We start from the raw sequence: 23,516 nt of genomic DNA, 5'->3' as shown, positions 1-23,516 counted from the left end.
GAACCGTGCCCCAGCTGGAAACAGCTCCTGGCCCTGGGCAGTGGGACACTGCTGGCACACAGCCCCTGCTCCCCTCTGTGTGCCAGAACAGCCAGGGAGAGGCTCCCCTTCCCCGGAGCTCCTTGGCACCCTGCTCCTCCTCTATGGTGGGCGACTAGGAAAGCAGAAAGGGCGGCGTCCATCCCCGGAGGGCAGCGCGGGGATCACTCGCAGGGGTCCCCGCTCTGTGCCCGCCGTGCCGCCTCACGCTCGCTCAGCAGGTAGGTGTCGATGAAGACGAAGAGCTCGTCGGGGCTGACCGGGGCGATGTAGCGCTCGCGGTCCGTGCCCGCCTTGTCCAGCAGCACCGCGTTGAAGTGCGAGCGTGTGAGGTGCAGGAAGCGCCTGCAGGTGCAAGGGCGTCGCTGCTCAGGGCTTGCACTGAGGGCTGAGCATGCCCGCCTCTTGCAACCACGCTCAGGTCCTCCTGCAGCGGGGGCTCCCACCTCTTCCTCGGGGCTGTGAGCTCTGGGAAGCTCTGGTGACCCTGCATTCAGACTAGCAGGGGTTCCCCCCGCTGCACGAGCCCCTCTGGTGCAGCAGAAAGGGGCCGTTCACAAACCCTGAGGTGCAACCTCATGCTTTGCCATTGCTAGAGGCATTCCCGTCCCCCGTCCCCTTGAATAGCCACCACCTGCAGGGCAGCCCCACCTGCCCTACCTGAGCTCCTCGATGATGCCAAGGGACAGCCGGTGCTCCCGGATGCGTCCCACCTCGTGCGGGGGCTGCCCCACCAGCTCCACGGTGGTGACGTGCCGCAGGTCCAGCCCGCAGGCAGCTTGCTGTGGAGGGGGGCAGTGAGGGGGTGCTGGGTGTGCAGGTGGGGCGGGGGGCGGCAGGAAGCTCTGCTCACCTGCAGCATGGAGATCTGCATCTTGTAGTAGCGGTTGGAGGGGTCGGGGGCCGAGATGACCAAGAGACGGCGTTTCTCGTGGAACTGATCCAGCAGGCTGGCGGCCGAGCTCACATCCGTGTTGATCTGCATGGCTGGGGCACGACATGAGTGTGTGGAGAGGTGCCATGGTGCCCCCCGTCACCCCTCGGACCCGTCGGTCCCATCTCCCCAAGCTCGGGGCGAGTCCCGCCCTGCCCGCAGCACTTACGCGCACAAAGGGGCTGCGAGCCCGTCCACTGCTGGCTGGACTGGCACACCCGCAGCGACGTGCCCTGGCGCTCGAAGCCCCCGTCGCACAGGTACTCGCAGGTGGCGCCGTAGTTGTTGCCGTCGGACGTGCAGGAGATGTACCCGTTCTGCGGAGGCTTCAGGACAGGGCAGCGCCTCACTGCAGAGGGAGAAGCGGCCTGAGGGCTGGGCCGTGGGTGCCCAGCGGCGAGGGCTGAGCAGGCTGGCGCTGGGGCGGCAGCGAGGGCCCGCGGCAGCGCTCTCACCGTGGACGCGGATGCTGAACTTGCAGCTGGCGCGGTTGTAAGCCTGGTCGTGGGCGGTGTAGCGGATCACATGCTCTCCTTCGGGGAATTCCGAGCCGGGCTCCGGGCCCCGCAGCATCACCCTGACCCAACAGACGGGTTTTTCCATCAGCACCCCGGGCAGCGGCACCCGGCACGGCCCCCAGCCCCCGCTGGCAGTGCCCGCAGCGCCTCTGCCCTCACCTCTTGATGACGCCGTCAGCGGAGTCCCTCACGCGGGGAGGGTCCCAGTACACGGTGGCAGTCAGCTTGCCTGGCTCGGCTATGCGCTCCCGGGAGTCAGGACAGCGGATCTTGGGAGGCTCCAGATCTGCCCAGAGGGAGGAGAGGGATTCATGGAACCTGTGGGTGCCTTGGCTGAGCTACGAGAGCGGTGTTGAACCACCCCAGGCTCCTCGGAGCCCCCCGGACCTGCTGTAAAGCCAGCGCTGAGCACCTCAGTCCCGGGCTGGTGCCTGTGCTTCAGGGCTAACGGCACTGCGGGGACGGGGACAGGAGTCCCAAGGGAGAGAGGTGCAGGAAATGCCCGGGTTGGCTGTGGGGTGACACCTGCAGGCACCCCAGGCACGGGGGATGATCCCCTGCGTGCCCCAGAAGCACGGAGGGAGAGTTTACCTTCGCAGGGTGAGAATTTACCTACACAGATTGGCTCGCTCCCGCTCCAGTGGCCATCCTCCATGCAGATGCGGCTCCGGTCGCCCTCCAGCTGGTAGCCGGGCTGGCAGGTGTAGTCACAGCGGGAATCCATCTGCACGCCCGCTGAGCACACGTAGGAGCCCCGCAGCACCGCTGGCAGCACGTGGCACCGGATTTCTGGGATGCGGAGAGCAGAGAGGGGAGGGAAGCGGCTGCCGGCCGTGCGGGTGGGCAGAGCGCCCAGGGCCGGCCGCTGTGGGGAGGCTGGCAGGGCGAGGGCCGGGGACACTCACGTCGGCAGTACGCCATCCCCGACCAGTGGCGGCTGGGCAGGCACTGCACGGCACTGGGACCCACCAGGCGGTAGCCGCGGGCGCAGCTCAGCTCGCAGCGCGTCCCCAGGCTGCTGCGGTAGGAGCTGCCCCGGGGCGAGTAGCAAGTGGCCTCTCCGCGGTAGATGCTGAGCGTGGCGCACCACTGCGGCACTGCGGGAGAGCAGGGAGGTGACGGAGGAATCTGCCGTGCCTCGGTTTCCCCACGAGGACGCAAAGGATGGGTTGGGTGCTGTTACCTCGACGGTAATCCAGGGCGGGCTCAGGGGGGGGTTCTTCTGCGTACACCTCGTTGGTGTGACTCTCCAGGTAGTAGCCAGACCCTGGAAAGAAGGAAGAGACGAGCAGGCTGCAGGGCAGCTCATGGCTGCAAAACGTCCCGCAGCTGCCAAAGAGCAATCCCAGCCCTGGGCAGAGCCTGTCCTTGGGGGCTGCTCTCAAGGGTTAAAGTGGGCAGACGGCGAGCCCAGTCCCCGGTGGCGTGGGGAGCGCTGGCACCAGCCGCAGACTAAACAGCGGCAGCGGCAGCCGCGGTTGTGGCAGGAAACGGGCGCTGGCGCGGAGTGGGCTGGCACCGACCCCCAGCTTCGTGCTGCCGGGAAGTCCTGCCACCCGCTCCCATGGCACCGCCGCTGCCACGGGGCATCCCCGGGGAAGGAAGAAAGCTGCCCTTGCCTGCCCTTTCCTGCCCGTCCCCTCACCAAGGAAGGGATGGCGAGCACGCTGCCCGGCCCAGGGCAGCTGGGGGCTGCTGGGGGTGCAGCCCCTTGCCCGAGCTCCAGGGAAGGATGGAGCTGCTGCATGGGCTCGGCCGGAGATGCTGGGCCCTCGCCAGCCGCGCTGCACAGCGGGGCCCCGCGGATGGGGTGAGGACAGCCCGCGCCATCCTTGCGGGCCGCCCTGTGCCCTTCATGGGCACGGTGCTCGCCGCTGGGGAGGGGGCCGTGCAGGGGGAGAGGCTGACGTCCTTCCCCCCGGCCCCTCGGCGCCTCGGCCGGCCGCGGCATTCCCCAGCACTGAGCTCACGTTTCCGCCGCGTTTCCGCTGGCCCCCGCCGGCGCTGCCCCCTCCTCGCCGCCCGCCCAGCGCACCGCGCTCCCCTGGGCACGGGGGGATGCTGGGCCTGGGCTCCCCGGAAAGGCGGCAGCCCCGCCGCGCCTGCACCCGGCGTCCCCTTGTCCCTGCTCGGCGTCTTGGGAAGGGGATGTCCGCCGGGGCCAGCCCGAACAGAAGCCCCGCCGTCACGGGGAGGAAACTCCATTACAAATCTTTCCAAAGTGAACTTTACTGTGCAGCGGCTCGCCACCGCTCGCCACGAGCCCGCCCGTTTCACAGTGCGTCAGTCCAGCTGCCCTCTCACGCTGCCATGGGTCCTCGGGGGGCAGCAACGGCACCGTGGGGGTGACCTGGGGAACCTGGGGAAGCTGTTTCCCGGGGGGCTGCCAAAACTCCCGCCGGGACCCTGGGGACAGAGAGCACCGTGTCCCCGCAGGCAGATGTGCCATTTAATGGTGATGTTTCCTTCCACTGCCAGGGCTGCCTTTTCCTTCTCACCTGGGCTCAGCTCAGCCCCGCTGCACTGGGCAGGAGCATCCCCAGGTGTGCTGGCAGCGTGGCCAGGGGAGGGGAAGGGGGAAATCACCCCAAACAAGGCCCGTGACCTGGTCGCCCAGCCATGGGGCGGTCGGGAGTGTGGGCTCCGTCCAGCAAACATCTGCGGCCCCGCGGGAGCAGGGAGTCAGCGGGAAGCGGCGCTCCCGCACGCGGGGGTGTGAGGAAGACAGGCCGGTTTTCTGCTCCTCCCTGAATGCCTGCCAGCACCCCCTCCGTTCCTCCCCGTACCCACAGCTCACCCGCACAGGCACCCCATTCCTCAGGCACCGATGCTCTCCCGGCATCGCCGTTCCCCGGCACCCCGCATCCCTTCCCACCAGGAGCCCTCAACAGGAGCAGAACCACGCAGGCTGCCACCCCCAGGAGCCCGCGGTGCCCGCACACCCCGCACTCACCTTCGTGCCACGTGGATGACACCAGCCTGGCAAGGACCAGCAGCAGGACGGGGGCTGCCATGCCGGGCAGCCGGGGTCTGCGCTGGGCAGCCCAGCCGCCGTGCTGGGGCCGGGAGCAGCCGCGGGCCCTGGCGAGGATGGAGAGGAGCCGGAGGCAGGGTGACGGCCCCCTCTGCCGCCTTGTCACCGCACAGATGTCTGTCGCTCCTGCCTGGCCGCTTTGCTTGTGCTGAGCAAACTTACTTTCCCCCTTGGCTGCCCATCCCAAACATTCAAAAGCCGTGAGTCAGGCCCAAAATGATGAGATTGTAAAAAATAATAAATCCCAGGATCGCCCGTTTTCCGACGCGTCTCCTGCTTCTCCGGGGCTTTAAAAGGTTGTAAGAGGCTTTCTTCTGCGAGCAGAAGAGCCAGGAGTCTGTTTGGACACAGGCGAGAGCCAAGCCGAGCCTGTGCCAGCCCTGACGGGCTCCGGGAACGCGGGGCCTGCAGGGGCGAGCACCAAACCGCAGGAGCCAGGTCCCCTTCCCCACCTCCTGCCGGAGGGAGGGAGGGAGGGAGAGACCCCGCTGCAGACGGAAGGCTCCGAGCCCGCTGCCGAGAAAAGCGCTTCCAGCTGGGGTCTGTTCCCTGCCGCAGCCCGGCCCCCCGAGGCACAGGGAGCGCAGCGCCTTTGTCCGGGGCCGCTGGGGTCGGGCGGGCAGGGCAGGAGCGGGGCCGCCCGGGCCGGGGCTCCGCGGGGCTGGGAGAGGCGAGGGATGGGCTGGCGCGGACAGGTAGGAGCGCCCGCGTGGGGTGTGCCGGGGGGACGCGCTGCTGGCTCAATGGGCTAATTAATTATGTGGCGGCCAGGCTGGGATTGCGCTAATTAATGACTGTCCCGGGCAGGAGAGGGCAGCCGGGAGGGGCTGCTGCTGCCGGGGTAGGGACCCCGCAGCCCCAGCAGGCCGGGGACACCCCCGGGACAGCCCCGGCAGGGCTCAGCCCGCGGAGCGCAGCAAGCCCAGGGTGCTGGCAGCGCCATGTGCGGGGCCGCGGGGGACTGTCCCGCTGGACACCTGGACACGGGGTGGGGCACGGCAGGGCTGGAGCAGGAGAGCGGGGACTGGCGCTGGCTGGCGCCGCGCAGGGGGTGGCACGGGACAGGCGGGGGGTGGCACCGGGGAGGCAGGGAATGATGGCATGGGTCGGGCAAGGGGTGGCACGGGACAGGCGGGAGGTGGCAGCGGGTGGCGCCAAGCAGGTAGGAGGTGGCATGAGGCAAGCAGGGGGTGACACCGGCAGGCGGTGGCACGGGACAGGCAGGGGGTGGCACTGGAGAGAGGGTGACAAGGGCTAAGCAGGGAGTGGCACTGGACAGGAGGTGGTAGGGATAGGTATGGGGTGGCACAGGCTAGGCAGCAGATGATACTGGACAGATCGTGACAGGGGACAGGCAGGAGGTGACACCAGACAAGGAGGTGGCACAGGACAGGGGGTGACAAGGGACGGGGGGGTGACAGCACAGGGGGTCACAGGGGACAGGGGTGTCACAGGACAGAGGGTGGCTCCGGGCAGGGGGTGTCACAGGACAGAGGGTGGCTCAGGACAGGGGGTGTCATACAAAAGGGGTGTCATACGACAGGGGGTAGGCCCGGACAGGGGGTCACAGCGGACAGGGGGTGGACAGGGGACAGGGTGTGATAGTGGATAGGGGATGTTATAGGACAGGGGGTGACAGGGGGTGGACAGGGGGTGACAGGGGACAGGGGGTGACAGGGGACAGGAGTGGCCGGGGCGCCCTCTGCGGGAGGAGAGGGGAAGAGCACGGCGCCGGCCGGCGCGCTCGGCCATTTCCGTGAGCGCTCGGCTCCCTCCGGCAGGGGCGGGCCCCGCTCGGGGGCGTGTCCGGGGCGTGTCGCGAGGCCCCGCCCCGCCCCGCCCGTCCCGCAGCCGCCCCGTGTCGGCCATGGCGTCCCCGTCGCGGCGGCTGCAGACCAAGCCGGTGATCACTTGCCTCAAGAGCGTCCTGCTCACCTACACCTTCGTCTTCTGGGTGAGCGCCCGCCCTTTCCCCCGCCACACGTCGCGGCTGCGCCGCCCTGTCGCGACAGTCGCGAGCCACCGCGGCTTTGCCCTCTCCCCACCAGGTGTCGGGCATTGTGCTGTTGGCCGTGGGCATCTGGGGTAGGGTGAGCCTGGCCGTCTACTTCTCCCTGCTGGACGAGAAAGCCACCAATGTCCCGTTCGTGCTGGTGGGCGCTGGCACCGTCGTTGTCCTCCTGGGCACCTTCGGCTGCTTCGCCACCTGCCGCGGCAGCACCTGGATGCTCAAGCTGGTGGGTGGCCTGGGACAGGGCGGGATGGAGCTCCCTCCTCTCCTGATCCATCCCGACCCGTCCTGATCCATCCCGAAACACCCCATCCTACTCCTGTCTGGTCCCATCCCTACCCTACCCTGTCCCGTCCTGTCCTGCCCCATCCTCTCCTCCTCCACTCCTGTCCCATCCCATCCTGTCCTGCCCCATCCCCTCCATCCCCTCCCATCCCATCCTTTCTGCCCGCAGTATGCCATGCTCCTGTCCCTCATCTTCCTCATCGTCCTGGTGGCTGCCATCGTGGGGTTCGTCTTCAGGCACGAGGTGAGTCTGGGTGGCCACTGCTATCTCCCAGTGCTGCAGAGTGAGTTTGATGCTGCTTTTACCCCAGTGCAGTCACAGATGTCACCGAGGGACAGAGGGGCTGCCTGGGAGCAGGGCTTAGTTTAGCAAAGATAGGGTTAAACCAGCACAAAGAGCAGCTTGGTGCCTGTAAGGACCCAGAAGGAGCAGCCTGGGTGCAGGGTCAGTCCAGCACAGCGCGTTGTCCCTCCATCAGAGCAGGCAGAGTAGCCCTGGACTGTAATTTCTGGCTTTGGTCTATCTTCTGCAATAATTTCAGTAATTAAAGCTCCTGGGAGGGTTTGTGTGCCTGCTTGGGAGGGAGCTGGCACGGTGCACGTCCTTGTTATTACAGGCGGCATCCGTGCTGCCACAGTGCATCCAGCCTGCCCTCTAATACAGCCTCTAATTGCCCGCTGCTGGGAAATGTCTGCTGGCCACGGCCGGAGTCACTGCTGCCATCCCTGAGCGGTGACAAACGCGGGACGGGGGCCTGAGGGCAGGAGGGACAGCACGGCCCTGACACCTCTGTCCTACAGATAAAGACAAGCTTTGAGAGTAACCTGGACCTGGCCTTGAAGGACTACAACGTGACTGCAGATCCTCACAGCGAGGCCGTGGACACCATCCAGAGAACGGTGAGAGCCCCAGGTGGGGAGGGGAGAGAGCCCCAGGTGAGGAGGGGAGAGAGCCCCAGGTGGGGATGGGAGGGGAGGGAGCCCCAGGTGGGGATGGGAGGGAGCCCCAGGTGGGGATGGCTGAGAGCCCCAGGTGGGGATGGGAGGGGAGGGAGCCCCAGGTGGGGATGGGAGGGAGCCCCAGGTGGGGATGGCTGAGAGCCCCAGGTGGGGATGGCTGAGAGCCCCAGGTGGGGATGGGAGGGAGCCCCAGGTGGGGATGGCTGAGAGCCCCAGGCTGGCAGCATGTGGGAATGCTGCCCTGGCCCAGCGTGTCCCCTCTGACATCTGTGGCACCAGCATCCCTGCCACAGGCTTTGGAATTTGGCAGATGCTGGGTGAGATGGCGGGAGCCATGGCAGTGGTGGTGGGAGCAGGGGTCAGTTCCCTGGTGTGACCAGGCTCCCCAAATGTGCTTCCCCCTCCAGCTGCACTGCTGTGGAGTGCAGAACTATTCTGACTGGGAGAAGACCGAGTACTTCAGCCAGAGGGGCATCCCCCGCAGCTGCTGCAAGAACCAGAACGACTGCTCGGAGGAAGATCTGAAAGACCCAAACAAGGCCCAGCAGAAAGTGTTTGTGAATGTAAGTTAAGCTCAGAAAAATCTGCCTGCTGCTCCTAGAGATGGGAAGGTTAGGGATGGGTGTTTGGGGGAAGGCTAGTCTGTCCCTGGCAGGCTGGAAAGGAGAAGTGCCCTATCAGTGCTGATGTTCAGTGGCCCAGGGACTCCTCTGGAGTGGGTAGGGGTATGGAATTCTCCCTTCTGTTTGAGGTTCCCTCATTCCTTCTTTCAAGATCAGGGCCCAGCCAGACCCAAGCACTGGCCTTTGGGGATGTGTGTTTTGAAGAACAGGTGAGTAAGGAAGCAGCTTCCCAATAAAGTTTGTTTCGGCAGTGCTGACATCTCCCTTGGGTGCAAAGTCCTGGCCCGGTGGTGAGGGCGTGTGACCTCATCCACAGGGATGGTTGGGTGATGCAAGGGTTCCTTGATGAGTCACCTGGCTCAGGCTGGGAGCAGCCCAAGGGCAGTGCTCCCCTTGATAATGCATCTGGGCTGGGACACTGGAAATGGCTTTGCCAGGTCAGCCAGGACCCCCGTGCTGCCTGCACAGGAGCATCTTCCGCTGGAGCTGTGGGTGCTCTGGGGAGGAGCTGGTCTGTACTCCTGGGGGTGGAAAGCCCTGGATCCAAGTGCTTGCTTTGCTTCCTCTGCAGGGTTGTTTTTTCCTGGTAACGTCAACAATGGAGTCCAAGATGAGCGTTGTGGCCGGAATCTCCTTTGGCGTCGCGTGTTTCCAGGTAAATCTCCCTTGTCTGGCTCAGGAGGAGGGCAGAGTGAAGCCAGCACGTCTCTAGAGGGATTTAATTTCAGTGCAAAGTCTGGTGTGTACAAAAGGCACGGTTGGTTTCAGTCAGGGAGGAGCAGCTACTCTGTGGATTCCCCTTGGATTCAGCCTGACTGCTGGGCAGCCCCAGTCTCTCACACCCAAGTCTGAAGCCCCAGCTCTGTTTCCTTGAGCTCAGGTTTATCTGGGAAGATCTTCTCCTGAAACAAGCAAAAACAAATGGAGATGGAGGAGCTCTGTGTCTGCAGGGATCAGATCTGTGCCCTTCCTTTTCCTACCCACCCACTCTGTTATCAGGGGGTGTTTGGCATCACTCCTGTGTGCTGGGGTCACCATGAGTGCCGGTGTGGCACCGCTTGTGCTGGTGGCTCACGGCCCTACCCTGCCCTATGTCCTCTCCTGCAATGTCTCCTTCACTTCATCGTGCAGGGCTCTTCCTGCAGCAGCAGCAGTGTGCTGGCCAGCCCCAGCTCCAGAGCTTTTTCCCGGCAGGAAGCGGGAGGCCCCTGCCCCCGGGGCTGACGCCACGCTGGGCTTTCCCGAGGTGCCGAGGGCTTTCCGATGGCTGCAGGATGTGCAGCTGGCCCTCCTCCAGCGGCACTGGGCAAGCTTGCTGGGCTCTAGGGCTGGGCAGCCAGTCCTGATTTCGGAGGGGCTCAGATTCTGCCTCCCCTTGGCTCGGCACCCAGCGGCCGTGGTGTGAGTGTCAAGGTGCTGCTGGCCAGGACTGCAGGCTGGGGAGCAGGACCCTGTGAGATACTCAGCTGTATGAGCTCGTCACTGTGTGTTTTCTGCACCAGATGGACTGAACTGGGCAGAGGTGGGAGCCTGCAGCTCGTGGTACCAAGTGCTTCGGGAGAGCCCGAGAGCCGGAGCTGCTCCGCTGTGCCCGCTGCTCGCCCCACTCCTGTCCGGCTGGGCTGGGCTCACTGAGATGTGCCTGATACACGAGTGATGAACTGCACACACACTCCCAGCTGCAGCATTATCTCAGCTGATGGCAGGCTTGGGAATTGTAACCAGTTCCTGGCTTTTATTGCCCTTTCAGCAAGCTCGGCTGGGTCACAGCTCTGACAGGGACCCGTTGTGCTGATGTGCCTCTGACCTGGCTTGTGGAGGTCAGAGTCATGCAGGATCTGGCCCTGGAGTCTGCACAGGTGCTGGGAGGCTGTGTTGTGATAACAGAGCTCGTGTGATAGCAGTGCCTTCCTGGTGTGAGAGCAGCAGCCTTGCTTCCCCGGTGTCCTTGCAGCAGGGAGAGGTGCTGCCATTCTCTGGTGACTGTGTAATTGGCTGTGACGTTCCTGGTACCTGTGTAATCTCTGCAATTACCATTAAACAGTCAATGCTTCATGAAGCAACTTGTAACAGGATGGGACCTGGAACATCTCTTGTGAGGAGCTTGTTTAGTTGGTGCTGCCAGGATCCTGTGCTTCAGCCACTTTCAGTGATTCTGAAGCAGGGTGCAGCAGCCCTTGTTGTGGTTTGTAAACCCCACTGTCCATCCTTGGAGTTCATAAAACCCTGGATCAATTTGTCAGGTTTTCTCCTGAAAACACCTTTCCCTGGTTTTGGCTACCTCTGACATGTGGGGTTTGTTTTTCCTCTTTTTCAGTTGATTGGCATCATTCTCTCCTGCTGCCTGTCCCGGTACATCACCAACAATCAGTATGAGATGGTGTAGCTGGCCCCCAGCACTCTGTGCCTGTGGCTGGGTATGTCTGTAAGCCTGGGGGTTGCCTCTGCCCCCCAGCTGCTGCTGGTCACCCAAGGGATGGGGGTACCACATGTGGGGGGCTTAGGGGTAGAGGGCACCTGCAAGACCAGGTCTGCTGTGTCATTTTACCCTGTGTCATTTCAGCCTCTGTATAAATCCATATAAATCCATCCTGTCTGCTAACACTCTGCTGTGTGCATTGCAGGGAATGGCTGGAGAGGATGCCTCCACCTCAGGTTTTCCTCTGGATGCCATGTCGTGAAATCTTGCTTTGAACTGACTGATCTTCTTCTCAACTAGCTCACAGAAAGGAGTGCAGCAGCTGTCCTGGTGCACTCAGGGACTTGTCCTGACAATACTCTGCTGTGCCACCGCCTGGGATAATAATTGGTGTGGCTGTGGTGGCTGCAGCCCCCAGCTCCTGCCCCGAGTGCCTGAGCTGTGCTGCACTGGTTCAGCACAGCTCCCAGGTGTCCCAGTGCTCATCTTCAGTGCCTCCACTGGGAAAGAGTTGCTTCCCCTTGCCTCGGGCAGCCCCTTGACATCCCCTCACTCTCCAGACACAGTTGTTCTTGAGGCAGGGCTGTTAAAACCACAGTCCTGCCTGCCTGAAGCCTTGGCTCAGCAAGGTTGTTGCCAAGCTGTCTCCTCCCTCCCCTGGGTTTTATATACTTTTTTATAGTTGTACTTCTTTAAGGATGGGCTGTAGTGGTTCTCTGTAAGCTGTAGTGAGGTTTGGTGATGTAGCTCCTGGTGCCTTTACCTTGGTAGGTGTCCTTGCACCGATTCAGCTGTGACTTGATTGTCAGTATTATATGCTGCTTCAACTCATTTTATGTATAGAGTAGAATTCTTTTTGTCCTAAGACACAATAAATATTAAGATATTTTACTCTACGAAACCTCCTTGACTTTTCTTTTCATGTCCTGGAAATTCCTCTGCTTGAGGAGAAGCAAGTTCCCTGGGGGCTGATCTGCTCACTCTGGGCCAGCCAGGAACCTCTGGCCATCGCAGTTTGCATTCCTCCAGCGTGCACTGGTGCACTTCTGCTTGCAAATAACTTCTGTAATTGAATTTTCTTCATAACAGCGGTTGTGTAACAGCACTGGAGCAGAGGGCCTGGAGCACCCCAGCCCAGGAACGGGGTGGAAAACTTCAGCCCAGCGTGAGCCATCCTTAGCCTGGCAGCTGGCTTGGAGCAAAGGGCAGGGCAGTGCCAGGCCCCAGCTGCTCCCCAGGGCAAGAAATGTGGATTTAAGCTTTTAAATTCATTTGTTACTGCTAATTTCTGGGCTGTTTTGTCAGCAAGCCTCTGCCTTTGTGAGCCTGGTGCTGCAGTGAAGCACTCCTGCCAAGCTTGGGGGATTTTTGGGTCTCAGGCACTGCACTCAAATGAGCTGTGTCTGGCTGGGTGTGGGGCTGCCTGTCCTGTTCCTAGGGAGGAGGCAAGGTGTAACCAGAGCAGTGAAGGCACCACCAGCAGTGGTGGCCCTTTGTCAGTGTCACCCCTCTGGCCAAAGCTGCCTGGGTGCTGGGTGAGCTGCCCCAGGACAGCAATGGCCTGGTGTGGGCCAGCCTGGCTGCTGAGGGAGGCAAACTCCCCAAACCCTCGTGCTGCACTTAGCCCAGGTGAGTAAATCAGGCTGTTGTCAGCTCCTGGCTGGCTGAGAACCTCCTGGCTCGGGATGTGTCAGAGCTGGGAGCTGGGCTGGAGGCTGGCTAAGGGCAGTGAATGCATGGCTGGATGGATGGAGGCAGGGCAGGGACAGGGGAGAAGCAGGAATGGATTTGGATAAACCAATTGTCATCTTAAATCCTGCACAGAGGGAAGGACCCTGCCCTGCTCTGTGCCCCTGCAGGCAGATTCCTTCCTGGGGCACCCAGGGGAGGTGGTGCCAGGTGGATGGGGATGGTTCTGGCAGAGGCTGGCACAGGGAGCCTGGAGGTTTCCAAGCAGCTGCAGGAAAACCAGCATGGGTCGTGGAGGCTTGTGCAAGCCTGCTCATGCCCACAGGCTGCAGAAGCACTGCAGCCATCAGAGGGTGTGGATCTTCCCTGCTTAAATAGCACTCATGCAGACAACTCACTTGAATTGGAGAGATGTTCTGGATGTCCTGGCAAAGGCATTGGGTGCACCCTGGTCACCTGCCTGGACACCCTGAGCAGGGACAGAAGTGTTGCTGGCTGGCCCCAGGGCTCTGGTTGCTTGCAGCAGCTGTGGCTGGGTGGGTTTCACACATCCCCCTGCTGTGTTTGCACGGCCCCTCTCAGCTGGATAAATGTCTCAGGGGACTTGTCAGAAAGGCTTGGTGTCTCCAAGGCTGGCTGGTGTCCCTTGGAGCGCCATGTGGGGAGCTCCCAGTGTTTTAACCACTTTGTCAGTGCAGGGAGGAAGGGAACTGCCCTTAGAACATGCTCACATCCCCATGGGAGCTGCGGGGAGGCGAGGGGGTCTGGCAGCCCTGGGGATGCCACACCTGGCACCCGTCTCTGTTCCCTGCTCTGTCTGTACATTCCAGCCATGGCAGTGTGCTCCCCTGGTGACACTGAGGGTTTTGCCCTGTGACACCTGCAGGATGTCAGCTCCTCAGCAGCAGCTGGCTCCCTGGGATGAAATCTGGGACCTGGTTTTGGCATGAGCCCAAGGTCATGGGTAGAAATGTGACCAGGGGTGCACGGGGTTTTGCTGTAAGCCTTCAGCTCTGTGGCAGGCACTGCCCTGCTCAAGACAGCTGCAGTGCTCAGGACTTACTTCTTCCCTCCTGCAGCTCAGGCTTTGCCCATTTGTTGGTGACAGGACTGGGGACAGCTGGTGGCACCTGGGGTCCTCCACAGGAGTGGACTCCCTGTGACTTTGGCTGCTCGGTTCCTCAGGGAGCTCCTTGTGCCAGCTCCCTGTGCCTGTGCTGCAACAGGTCTGGAGGGACTGGTGGCACCCCTGAGCTGTCAGCAGCTGGAACAGAAGGTCAGGCCATGCTGAGCAGCCAACAGCAGCACCGGGGCCCCCTGCAACCGGCAGCACCTGAGCTATGGATGCTCCTGATGAGGCAGCCACGCAATGAGATCACTTCGCAGACCCATTAAGCATCAGACTGAGACGAAACGACTTTCCATTCTCTTTGCAATCGCTCATACAGGACGTTTATTGTCTGCCTCTTGCCCTCAGCCTGGCTCCCGCAGCCCCGCGGGGCCAGCGCAGGGTGCGGCGGGATCGCATCCCGGGTGGTGCCGCGGCCGGCAGGGGTGCGGGATCACCGGCACCGGCCGGGCAGGGATGCGGGATCACCGGCACCGGCCGGGCAGGGGTGCGGGATCACCGGCACCGGCCGGGCAGGGGTGCGGGATCACCGGCACCGGCCAGGCAGGGTGCGGGATCACCGGGCACCAGCCGGGCAGGGGTGAGGGATCACCAATACCGGCCGGGCAGGGGTGCGGGATCACCGGCACCGGCCGGGCAGGGTGCGGGATCACCGGGCACCGGCCGGGCAGGGGTGAGGGATCACCGGCACGGTCCGGGCAGTGCCCCGCGGAGCTGTCGGTGTGCCAGCAGGCTCCTGGAGGCTGGCAGCAGGCACGGCCCGGCTACACCCTGCCCAGCATCCGCGCGATCCACCAGTTGCAGGGCATGATGATGCGGCAGATGACCCGGCCGCCCTGGTAGCAGTAGGGGTAGGGGTAGTAGCCCAGCAGCGGCTCGCACACCCGCCGGCAGTAGCGGTTGGCACGGCGGCACTGGGCACAGCAGTAGCCTCGCTCATCCCACAGAGGGTGGAACTCCAGCCCGTTCTCCGACTGCCGGCAAGAGACGGAGTCAGAGGGGGCTGTGTGGCTGAGACACCCGGGAGCGGACAGGACAGCCTGGGAGGGCACTCTGGGCACTCCAGGGGAGGAGCAGAGCTCCCCGGGGCCATGGAGACACCCCAAGGGCACGCGCAGGGCATCCAGCCGGGGCACCCCTGACCATGGCCAAGATAGCCCAGGACGGCGGGCAGGGCAGCCCAGGGTGGGGGTCCCTCACTCACGGTGGGCAGGGCAGCCCAGGGTGGGGGTCCCTCACTCACGGTGGGCAGGGCAGCCCAGGGTGGGGGTCCCTCACTCACGTAGTCGTTGACAGGCAGGTCCTCCTCAGTGAGCTGCCGTGCCCGACGCTTGGGCCCCGCCCGTGTGTCCTCCTCCGGCTCGTGTTCGTTTCCCCCGTCCAACCAGCTCTGGCTGTCCATCAGCAGCTCAGGCTCTTCTTCTTCTGCCCCTTCAAGGTTGGCTAGCTCAGGAGCTGCAGGGAGAGTCCAAATATTGCTGTAAATATCCACGGAACGCGGGGATAAATGCAGCAGCAAGAATTAATGTCTACCAGAATTTGGTGCTGAGGTACACGAAATGCCCACTGCAAACCAGTGCTCCACTGCCTCCTGCTCTCACCCAGCCTGGGGCAGGGCTGAGGGACATAATGGCTCGTTCCATCCCCATGCCCATGTTGGCTTCTCCTGCATGGGGCTGTGGGTGTGCAGAAGCACATCCTCCTGGTGGGCTCTGTGGTTGGGGGTGGATTTGTAGAGCCCCATCAAAGCAACATGATCTGGGGTGTCTCATGCCCAGCTTCAGCTCTCTTAGCTTAGGAAAGAGCCACAGCAGCAATAATTTCCTTTGCTAGGGAAGGTGCCAGACAGCCTTGGGACACTGCTGTCCTGGCAAAGGCTTCGGATGCACCTTGGTGACCCAGCTGGACTCACTCACTGACCCAGGACACTGCTGCAGGTTGGTCTGACAGCAGGGACAAGGAAGCAGAAAGGGGACAGCAGTCGGGGACACCAGCCGGGGACACCAGCCTCCCTCTGCACTGGGGAGCTCAGGTGCCCGCCCACCCTCCAGACCACAGGTGAGCTGGCCAGTACCTGTGAAGATGCCATGTGCCTCTGAGGCTGCAGAGCAGAGGGAGTTTGCTCAGCAGGGATTTTTAAACTGGCTCATTCAGCTGGAAGTGGGTTAGAGAGAGCAGGTAATTACACCAGCACATCTCAGAGGCCACAACCTCTGCGAGGGCTGTGTAGTGAGCAGCTGGAGGTGGCAACCCCGCCGTGTGATTTAGATGCAGATGTCTGCTCACACTCTGATGTTCATGTGGTGACGAGAATTTAGGCGCCCCAGTTTCCAGCAGCGCTGCTTTCTTTGCAGGTACAAGGGATTATTTTTTTTTCTCCCTTGTTATGAGGAGGGTGGCCACTCTGCAAAGTGCAGGGCGGTGGGGAGCTGGCAGAAACAAGTGCTTTGTAGAGAGAATCTTCAGCCCCTGCTATTACATTGGCCATGATCTCCTGTGGTCACGGGCAACACGGTGTTCAAGTCTGAGATGTACAACGAGGCTGTGAAAGTGGGTTCAGCACAGCACAGAGGGGGACACGGCAGGGGTCCACAGGTGTGTGGCAGGGCTGTTCCCAGTGAGAGGGCTCATGAGCCCCCTGAGGAGGACATGGCTCCTTGTACCTGCTATTGGCGTGGGGTGGATCCAGAAGACGGTCACATTTTTGCAGATGTCAAAAATTTTGGAGCTCTTCAGGAATTCCTTGTTCTGAATGGGCTTTTCCCCAGGCACCCAGACCACAGACTGCTCAAAGTAGGTGGTGGTGATTTCTTGTCCCTGGAAAAAGGGCAAGACATTACCCTGGCATGGTGAGACACCCTGTTCCCAGCACTGGCTGCTTCTCCTCCCCTTGGCTCAGAGGCACCTTGGCCCTCCAAGAGAGCAGCGGGACTTCACCTGCCCTGGCTCGTGGTGCTCACGGGATGCACATGCAATACCCCGACGGCCCTCACCACCCTGCCCTCCTCTCTCTTAGCTCATCACCCGAGACCCTTTGCCTGCACAGTCCCCACTATCTGGAAGAGCCTTCTGGAACCGCTCTACTTGTTTAAAACACAAGATTAAACCACCTCTGCTCCACTTTGCTCCTAGGATTTAATTCCTCTCTTCTTCTGCTACTGATTTTTTGATCGAACACTTTAATTTACTCCTCACAGAAATTCTTTGCACGGCTGTGTTCTGTAATTTATACCACATGTCTCTGCCGTTGCATTAGTCCATGGTGTGTTTTGGCAGGCACTTAGGGAGGGAGATATATAAAGATTATGGGATGGGTCTGTGCTGAGCTCTCTGCCAAGGCAACGTTGTCTGTGTTGGTGGTGGTAGCCCACAGAGCAAGCTGGCAAAAAGTGTTTTTCTCTCCAGAAGGCATCTAGAGCTGTATATCTCTTTTATAGAGTTTTTCCTTACGGCTTTGGGAAGTCATAGGAAGAAGCCAACACAACCCGACCCAGTCTGGGTCATTTTTGGAGTCTCTGGTAGAAGCTGCAGGGTCGGGGAGGTGCTGCCTGCAGGACCTGGCAGGGTGCAGGCTCCGAGAAGACATGACTGGAGCTTAAATCTACATTTATCTCACTGGGTTTTACATCTCAGCTCTCTACCCGGGGCAATGTTCTGCTAAAGCCTGGGAAGTTATATCCCTTTTACGACGGTAGCTGGAAAGATCTATTAGCTTCTTAGGGCATAATCAAAGAATCGGTGTCTGGGAATTTGGGTCATGATTCAGGGAAATGTTTCTGCCCACGCTTCATTTCAAACACGTGTCCTGCTGGCGTTTTATCTGCAGCAGCTTCCCCAGGGGGGATTCAATCTGCCAACACCCATCCTCTTGCAAATGGGGAGGCAGGAAGGCTGTGCCACCACCAGGGCCTGGGGATGGGGACCACAGGACTGAGCTGTCACTGCAGGTCACGCTGTCAGGGAGGGGTTCAATCATGGAGCCCACACTTTTTTCCATGCAGCATGCAAGGCTACTTGCAGCAGGATGCAGGGCAGTTCAATGTGAGCAGGAAGCAATCAGGCACGTCAGTGGGACAGGGGTCCATGCAGAACAAGGAAGTGGCCCCAGCCTCGTGCTTCCCACCTCTCAGGTCTGCATGCCAAGAGTTTTCTCAATTTGCATTTCTTAAACGTGGCTGCTCTTTTAAATCCCTTATTTCTGCCTCATTCTGTTTGAAAACATGAGGTTCAAATCTTGGAGAAAACAATTTGATTGACTTTTTGGTGCCTGCTAATCCTGAGCTGCCTTACGACCTTTTGACTACAACAGGATTATTGTTCTTGATCTCTGGTATTGTGCTGAGAGGCTTTTGTCTGTTGCTTTCTAATCCCGTCTCTTTTCACTTGTTTTCATAAGCAATCCTCTGAAATAAGATCAGTTTATGAAGCGATCACAACTCATTATTTCTTTATTGCACATCTCTGGGAAGGCTGGAGCAGATGGGAAGGCGGCAGGAAGGGCAGCCCCTATGCCAGGGAGAGGAGTGGATTTCACAGGGCAGGGGGGAACCCTGCTCTGTTCACCTACCTCAAGCTCAGGGATCTTGGCCTCTGTTGTCTCAGGCAGGACTTTAGTCTGAGTTTTGATGAAACATTTTTGAAGTCCCACAAAGAAGATGCCGGTTATTCCCTACAGGATCAAAGCAAACACTCGAAAAGCAGTCAGGGCAAAGAGTAGGATGAATAGCCCATTGGAGGCAGGGTACAGCTGGAGGAGGAAGGTTTAGTCATATTTTTCCTGTTGCTATTTTTGTGCCAGTTCCGTTCAGCAGCGGTGCTAAGATGTACTAACAGGTTCTCATAAGGGATATTGCATTTTATGGTTTGGGAGAACTGGGCTTTTTACAAATATTTTAAGGCAGGTAGTCATAAAATTTTACTCTGCTCCTCTTCTCCTGATAACTATCATGAGCTCTCATTATAATAAATAAAAATATGCAGAATAGCATCTGACCGTTATGGTTATATGAACATTCAGCCCCCAGTTCCTGCTAGGTTATTAGCTCAAAATTTTGCCATATGTCACTGCACAGGGTATTTCCCTACAAATTTTGATTAGGTTTCATAGAGAGCCTTCTTCAGTGTCATGAGGTTTTAATGCTCTCCAGACAGACAAATGCACTGGGCTCAGATAGACTGATGATCATTGCCTTCCTTTGCAAGGGTAAATCCAATAACTAGCTCTGGCTTCCAAGATGTATTTCACTGGAACTGAACCACGCCACTATTAAATACAGGTGGAAGCTCATGTAGATGGCACATCTCCTTTCCTCAGAGCACCCCCAGCGCATCTGGGTCTTGCTGTCCCTGATGCAGGAATAAATAAATAGTCCAGGGACTTGCTCCAGGGGCTTCACAGTGTCCTGCAGGACCCATCAGGCCTGCTGCAGGACTGCAGGGTCTCAGGGACAAGCTGCCACACTCACGTTTTTGAAGTCATGGATCTCCAGGATCTCCTCACTGCCATTCCCACTGCTGAAGGTCTCTGTCCTGGCCAGTGGGTCAATCTCCATCACAATCTTCTTCCTCTCACCATTGCTGAAGAATGTGTGCTCCATGTCATAAACCTGGGAGGCCAAAGTCACACAGGGGTCAGCTCAGCACCCTCTGGCTTCACAGGCTGTCCAGCGGTGGACAGGCTGTGCTGGGTGTGTGACCACCACTGCTGGGGACCCTGCCATGGCTCTGGCTGCTCCCTCACAACCCGGCTGTGAGCCCGAGCAATCACCAGGACAGCACGAGGGGAGCCTGGGCCGGGTGAAAGGGCAGGCTGCAGCCAGGGTGAGGGCTAATGTGTCAAGCCTGGAACGTGTGTCAAACCTGGGAGAAGATTCTCCTCACACACCTGCAGCAGGAGCTTTGCCCCAGCTCAGCCTTTGCTGGTGCTTTCTGTAGCATGAGCCTGGTTACAGCCCAGGCTGGACTGAATTCCCAAATCCACAGGTACTTTATTCTCCCTTCTCCCTGGCTTGCTTGTTGCACACTGCATCCCTGGCTGGTTTGCTCCATCACGGTGTCCCCGGCTCACCTGCTCCACCGCGTTCTCCCCAGCTCACTCGCTCCATCTCTGTGCCTTTTATTTCTCCTGAAAGGCAGAGGTAAGAGCCTCTCTCTGCCTGGAGGAGATCAAGGATTGCCTGCGGATCAAAGACCTCCTCGAGGGCTGCTGCAGAGCTCCGGGGCGCTGGCAGCCGGCTTCCCGGCGGCGCCATCCCCGGGGAGCGGCGCCGGCAGCGGCAGCGCTCTCCCGCTCGCAGGTGCTCGCTGCACTCCGGCAGCCCTCGGTCCCTGCCGATGCCTGACCCTTGCAGGAGGAGTAGTGGCAGATGCTCTTTGAAGCACAAAAACGATCCTGCTGGCGCGGCGAGAGCTGCCGGGCCCTGGGGAGCCTCATTTCCCAGATGGAACGGGGCTGCGTGGAAGTAAAAGGGTTTGTGCAAATCCCCTCGAGCTCGCGGGGCAGGGAGCAGAGATGGAGACACAGCGATGGGAGAGCCCTGTTGATCCCATGGCATGGCCATGAACCAGGGCAGGAGCATGCTGGCCCCACTGGTGAAGGACAGGAGCTCTGCCCTTAGTGCCAGTCCAAAGCCCCGCTCACAGTCCCTGGTTCCTGCACATCCCTCCCCTCGGGGGTTCAAAGCCTCTGAGCAGTGCTCCCAGCATTGGTATCTCCTGTTTGGCACCCACCTGGGTGCAGAACTGCCTGTGCAGGCAGGAACTGATGGGAACATTCACCCCTGCTCAAAGGTTAGAGGAGTGATGTGTGCCTTGGCAGCCATGGACATCTCCTGATGGTCTGCAGGAAGATTTTGTAGATATACAGCTCTCCATGGACTTTATGATATGAAAAAACAGTCTGAAGCCTAAAATGGGTGGAAGGCCGCTGGTTTTGACTGACAAAATGCACACAGTGCCATAAATCATTTCAAGGAGGGCAGGTCCCGGGTGGCACCTTACCTTCAAGTGCCTCTCCATTTACAGAGAATGACTTTGGCCAGCACAGCAGCCAGCTAACCCACTTGGGCTTTGCCAGCTCTGTGCTACTCAGAGAGCTATGAGATGTTTTATGGGGCTAGAAATGACACTTGCTGGTGAATGGTTGAAATATGTCCCTCTGCAAGGCTGTGATGAACCCCTCGTTAGCTGAATCATCAGCTGTGCTGGCTGGTGAGGAGGCTGCTGTGCAGAGGGCAGAGCTGTATCCAAGGCCACTCCTCAGAGGAACAACTCTTCTTTCAAGTTTTTTTCCACCCTCCAGTTACATGAAGGAAGCTTGAAGGGTTTCATGTTCTTTAAAGAGTTTCTTTCCCCTTGGCTGATATTTTTGAGCATTGCCAACTTCCAGCCCCCTCCAGCCTGTTTGTCCTGAGGACTCCCGGGCCAGCTGGAGAAGCCCCATGGCCACAGGCACAGGGCAGTGCTGGGCTCTGGGAGTGTCTGTGGGCATCTCTGCTGCAGGAACAGCTCTGCTGTCTCGTCACCTCACACCCTGCTTCCCTGCCCATCAGGTGTTGGGGAGTGCTACATGGACTCCATCCTCCACCAGTAAGGACACCAAGGGCTCTGGATGTCCTTTCTGAGGCTGTGGCATTGTCTCTGCACTGCCTGCCTGGAGAAAACCACCCCTCCAGGGGTTAACAGCCTCTTCCCCTCATGGCTGGCACGACCCCTGTTTTTCTAGGAACAGTAGAAACTTTATAATCGTCTTGGCAGGATTCTGGAGGAACATATGGCTTTTATTGTTTTTCCTTTTATTTCAGGGGGTATTTATTTCTATTTGCTGATAAGAAGATAAAGTTTCCAGCAAGCAGGGTGCTTCCTCTGCCCAGCAGGAGGGCGGCCTGGCCAGGCTGGAGAGGCTCCAGGATAGTGCAGGGAGCAGACTGGAGATGCCAGCGTGGGAAAGAGGCTGCCTTGGCTGTGCACAGGAATTTTGGAGATGCTCTTGAGAGCCAGCAAACCCCACTGGTGATGGGATGCAAAGTGGGGCCTCCTGGATGAGCATGGAAATTCAAAGGAAGGGAGGATGAGGGGCAGCAGGCAGGCTGTGGGTTTCAAGGTTAAATGATTCCCTTGGGGTGTGGATAAAAAGGGTTTTGGCAGCACTCTCAGGATGCTGGGCAGCAGCGGGCAGAGACGGCTGGGGACACGGCACTCACAGCAGCGCTGGGCTGCAGCTGGGAGTAAAGGAGCCCAATCCAGTTAGCAGAGGCTCCTCCAGAAGCTAATCCGTCTCACCGTCCCTCACATTGCAGACACATTAAAGTAAGAAATATAATCCATGACAATCAATCACCACTGCGTCCTGGCTTTCTCTCCTCTTTATGCGGTGGCATAATGACTTTTCCACCGGTTTCTGGCAAGATAATTGAAATGAAATGGAAAATATTTTCTTACTTGTCATAAAATTTGCTGCCGGTGAAATAAGAGAAACTTTAACTCTTCATGGCGTAGCTCCCATCCCCTGTAATTGTCAGCTGGGGAAAGAGCACGGTGACGGGGGAAAAAAACCAGCCTGCATAAAGTAAAAGCTAGTTATGAATAATACAAAGATTTTTAAAAGTCCCATGAATACCTGTGGTCTGAGAAAATGCATTTGGTGAAGTTGCCTGGGTTTTGGAGAGTCGTTAAAAGTTTCAGCGAGTCAAGGGGAGGGAGACAGCTCTGTCTGGGGAAGCAACACTCTGAAATGCCAGATCAAAGAGTTTTTACTTACTTTTCTGGGTGCTGGGTTCCAGAGGTATCTGACACCAAAAAATATCAGAATAAAGGAAAGGAGCAGCAGGCTGAAGAGCAGTCCGCAGAGCTGGTACCTGGGGCAGCTCTTCTCCCGCGGCTTGGCTGCTTCTGCCTGTTTAAGGAGAAAGCAGCGATATATCGCCAGGCTGGCCGAGGCTCCCGGCGGGAGGAGGACAGCGCACATCGGACGCTGCTGGCCCCGCGGGGATGCGGGGTGGCACGGCGAGCCGCCAACTCACGTCCAGAAAGCGGCAGTGCTCCGGGCTGCGCCCCGCCGTCCCTCCCATGGTCTCCTCCGTGTGCGAGCAGCCAGCCCGCTCCGAGGTGGAGTCAGGGAGCCTCTGGCTGCACACGCGGTGCGAAGGCAGGGCCACGGCCGCCCCCACGGAGGGACAGCCAGCTGTCCCCAGCGCTGCTGGCCCCACGGCATGGTGGCTGTCACACGGCCAGGGCCACGCTTCTCTCTGATCTCTGCTTCTGCCCCAGCTTGGCCCATGTGCCAATGGCTGGACGTGCCCAGACTGCCCGTGTCCCATGAGCTTGGGGACAGGGACACTGCTGCACTGTCCTTGAGTGTGTGGGAACAGCCTGGGAGCTGCCAGTGGGGTCCCTGCATGGCAGAGGACATGGGCATGGCAGGGGGACATGGGATGGCAGGTGGACACGGGATGGCAGGGGGACATGGGCATGGCAGGGGACATGGGATAGCAGGGGGACACGGGATGGCAGGGGACATGGGATGGCAGGGGGACACGGGATGGCAGGGGGACATGGGCATGGCAGGGGACATGGGATAGCAGGGGGATACGGTATGGCAGGGGACACGGGATGGCAGGTGGACACGGGATGGCAGGGGGACATGGGATGGCAGGGGGACACGGGATGGCAGGGGACATGGGCATGGCAGGGGGACACGGGATGGCAGGGGACATGGGCATGGCAGGGGTTACAGACATGGCAGGGGACAGTGTGTGCACACAGATGTGTGTGTAATGCATGCAGCCAGGTGAGCAGGGTGTGCCTGGCCATGCCCTGTGCCCACCTGTGCAGGGTGTGCATGGCCATGCAGTGTGCCCACCTGTGCAGGGTGTGCA

The 23,516-nt window shown here is 60.0% G+C and overlaps 3 protein-coding genes across 4 annotated transcripts; 1 reads left to right on the top strand and 2 right to left on the bottom strand.

Moving 5' to 3' along the window:
- Positions 1-38: 38 nt before the first annotated feature.
- SRPX2 (sushi repeat containing protein X-linked 2) lies at positions 39-4,505 on the bottom strand (the record flags this gene model as incomplete). Its single annotated transcript, XM_084213028.1, has 10 exons — positions 39-384; positions 700-821; positions 893-1,026; positions 1,143-1,322; positions 1,429-1,550; positions 1,651-1,777; positions 2,104-2,280; positions 2,397-2,588; positions 2,675-2,758; positions 4,445-4,505. The coding sequence occupies 10 exons, from the start codon at positions 4,503-4,505 to the stop codon at positions 204-206; spliced, it is 1,380 nt and encodes a 459-aa protein (XP_084069154.1). The 3' UTR covers positions 39-203.
- A 1,872-nt stretch (positions 4,506-6,377) lies between these two features.
- On the top strand, positions 6,378-11,683 carry TSPAN6 (tetraspanin 6). 2 transcript variants are annotated; one of them, XM_084212888.1, is made up of 8 exons: positions 6,378-6,479; positions 6,574-6,762; positions 6,991-7,065; positions 7,623-7,721; positions 8,189-8,344; positions 8,976-9,059; positions 10,722-10,821; positions 11,029-11,683. In XM_084212888.1, the coding sequence occupies exons 1-7, from the start codon at positions 6,393-6,395 to the stop codon at positions 10,788-10,790; spliced, it is 759 nt and encodes a 252-aa protein (XP_084069014.1). In that variant the 5' UTR covers positions 6,378-6,392; the 3' UTR covers positions 10,791-10,821; positions 11,029-11,683. The 2 variants fall into 2 exon arrangements, with proteins under 2 accessions (XP_084069014.1, XP_084069015.1); XM_084212889.1 differs by lacking the exon at positions 6,991-7,065.
- A 2,722-nt stretch (positions 11,684-14,405) lies between these two features.
- On the bottom strand, positions 14,406-22,709 carry TNMD (tenomodulin; the record flags this gene model as incomplete). The annotated part of the gene is made up of 7 exons (XM_084213310.1): positions 14,406-14,615; positions 14,924-15,096; positions 16,305-16,458; positions 18,209-18,310; positions 19,107-19,247; positions 22,400-22,534; positions 22,662-22,709. 7 exons carry the CDS (start codon positions 22,707-22,709, stop codon positions 14,406-14,408), a joined length of 963 nt encoding a protein of 320 aa, XP_084069436.1.
- Positions 22,710-23,516: the final 807 nt, after the last annotated feature.

This window comes from Fringilla coelebs (genome assembly GCF_963513975.1).
Source record: "Fringilla coelebs genome assembly, chromosome: 11".
Classification (NCBI taxonomy): Eukaryota; Metazoa; Chordata; class Aves; order Passeriformes; family Fringillidae; genus Fringilla; species Fringilla coelebs.
The sequence above is the reverse complement of the archived record's forward strand: the minus strand, read 5'-3'. Positions and strand labels throughout refer to the sequence as shown.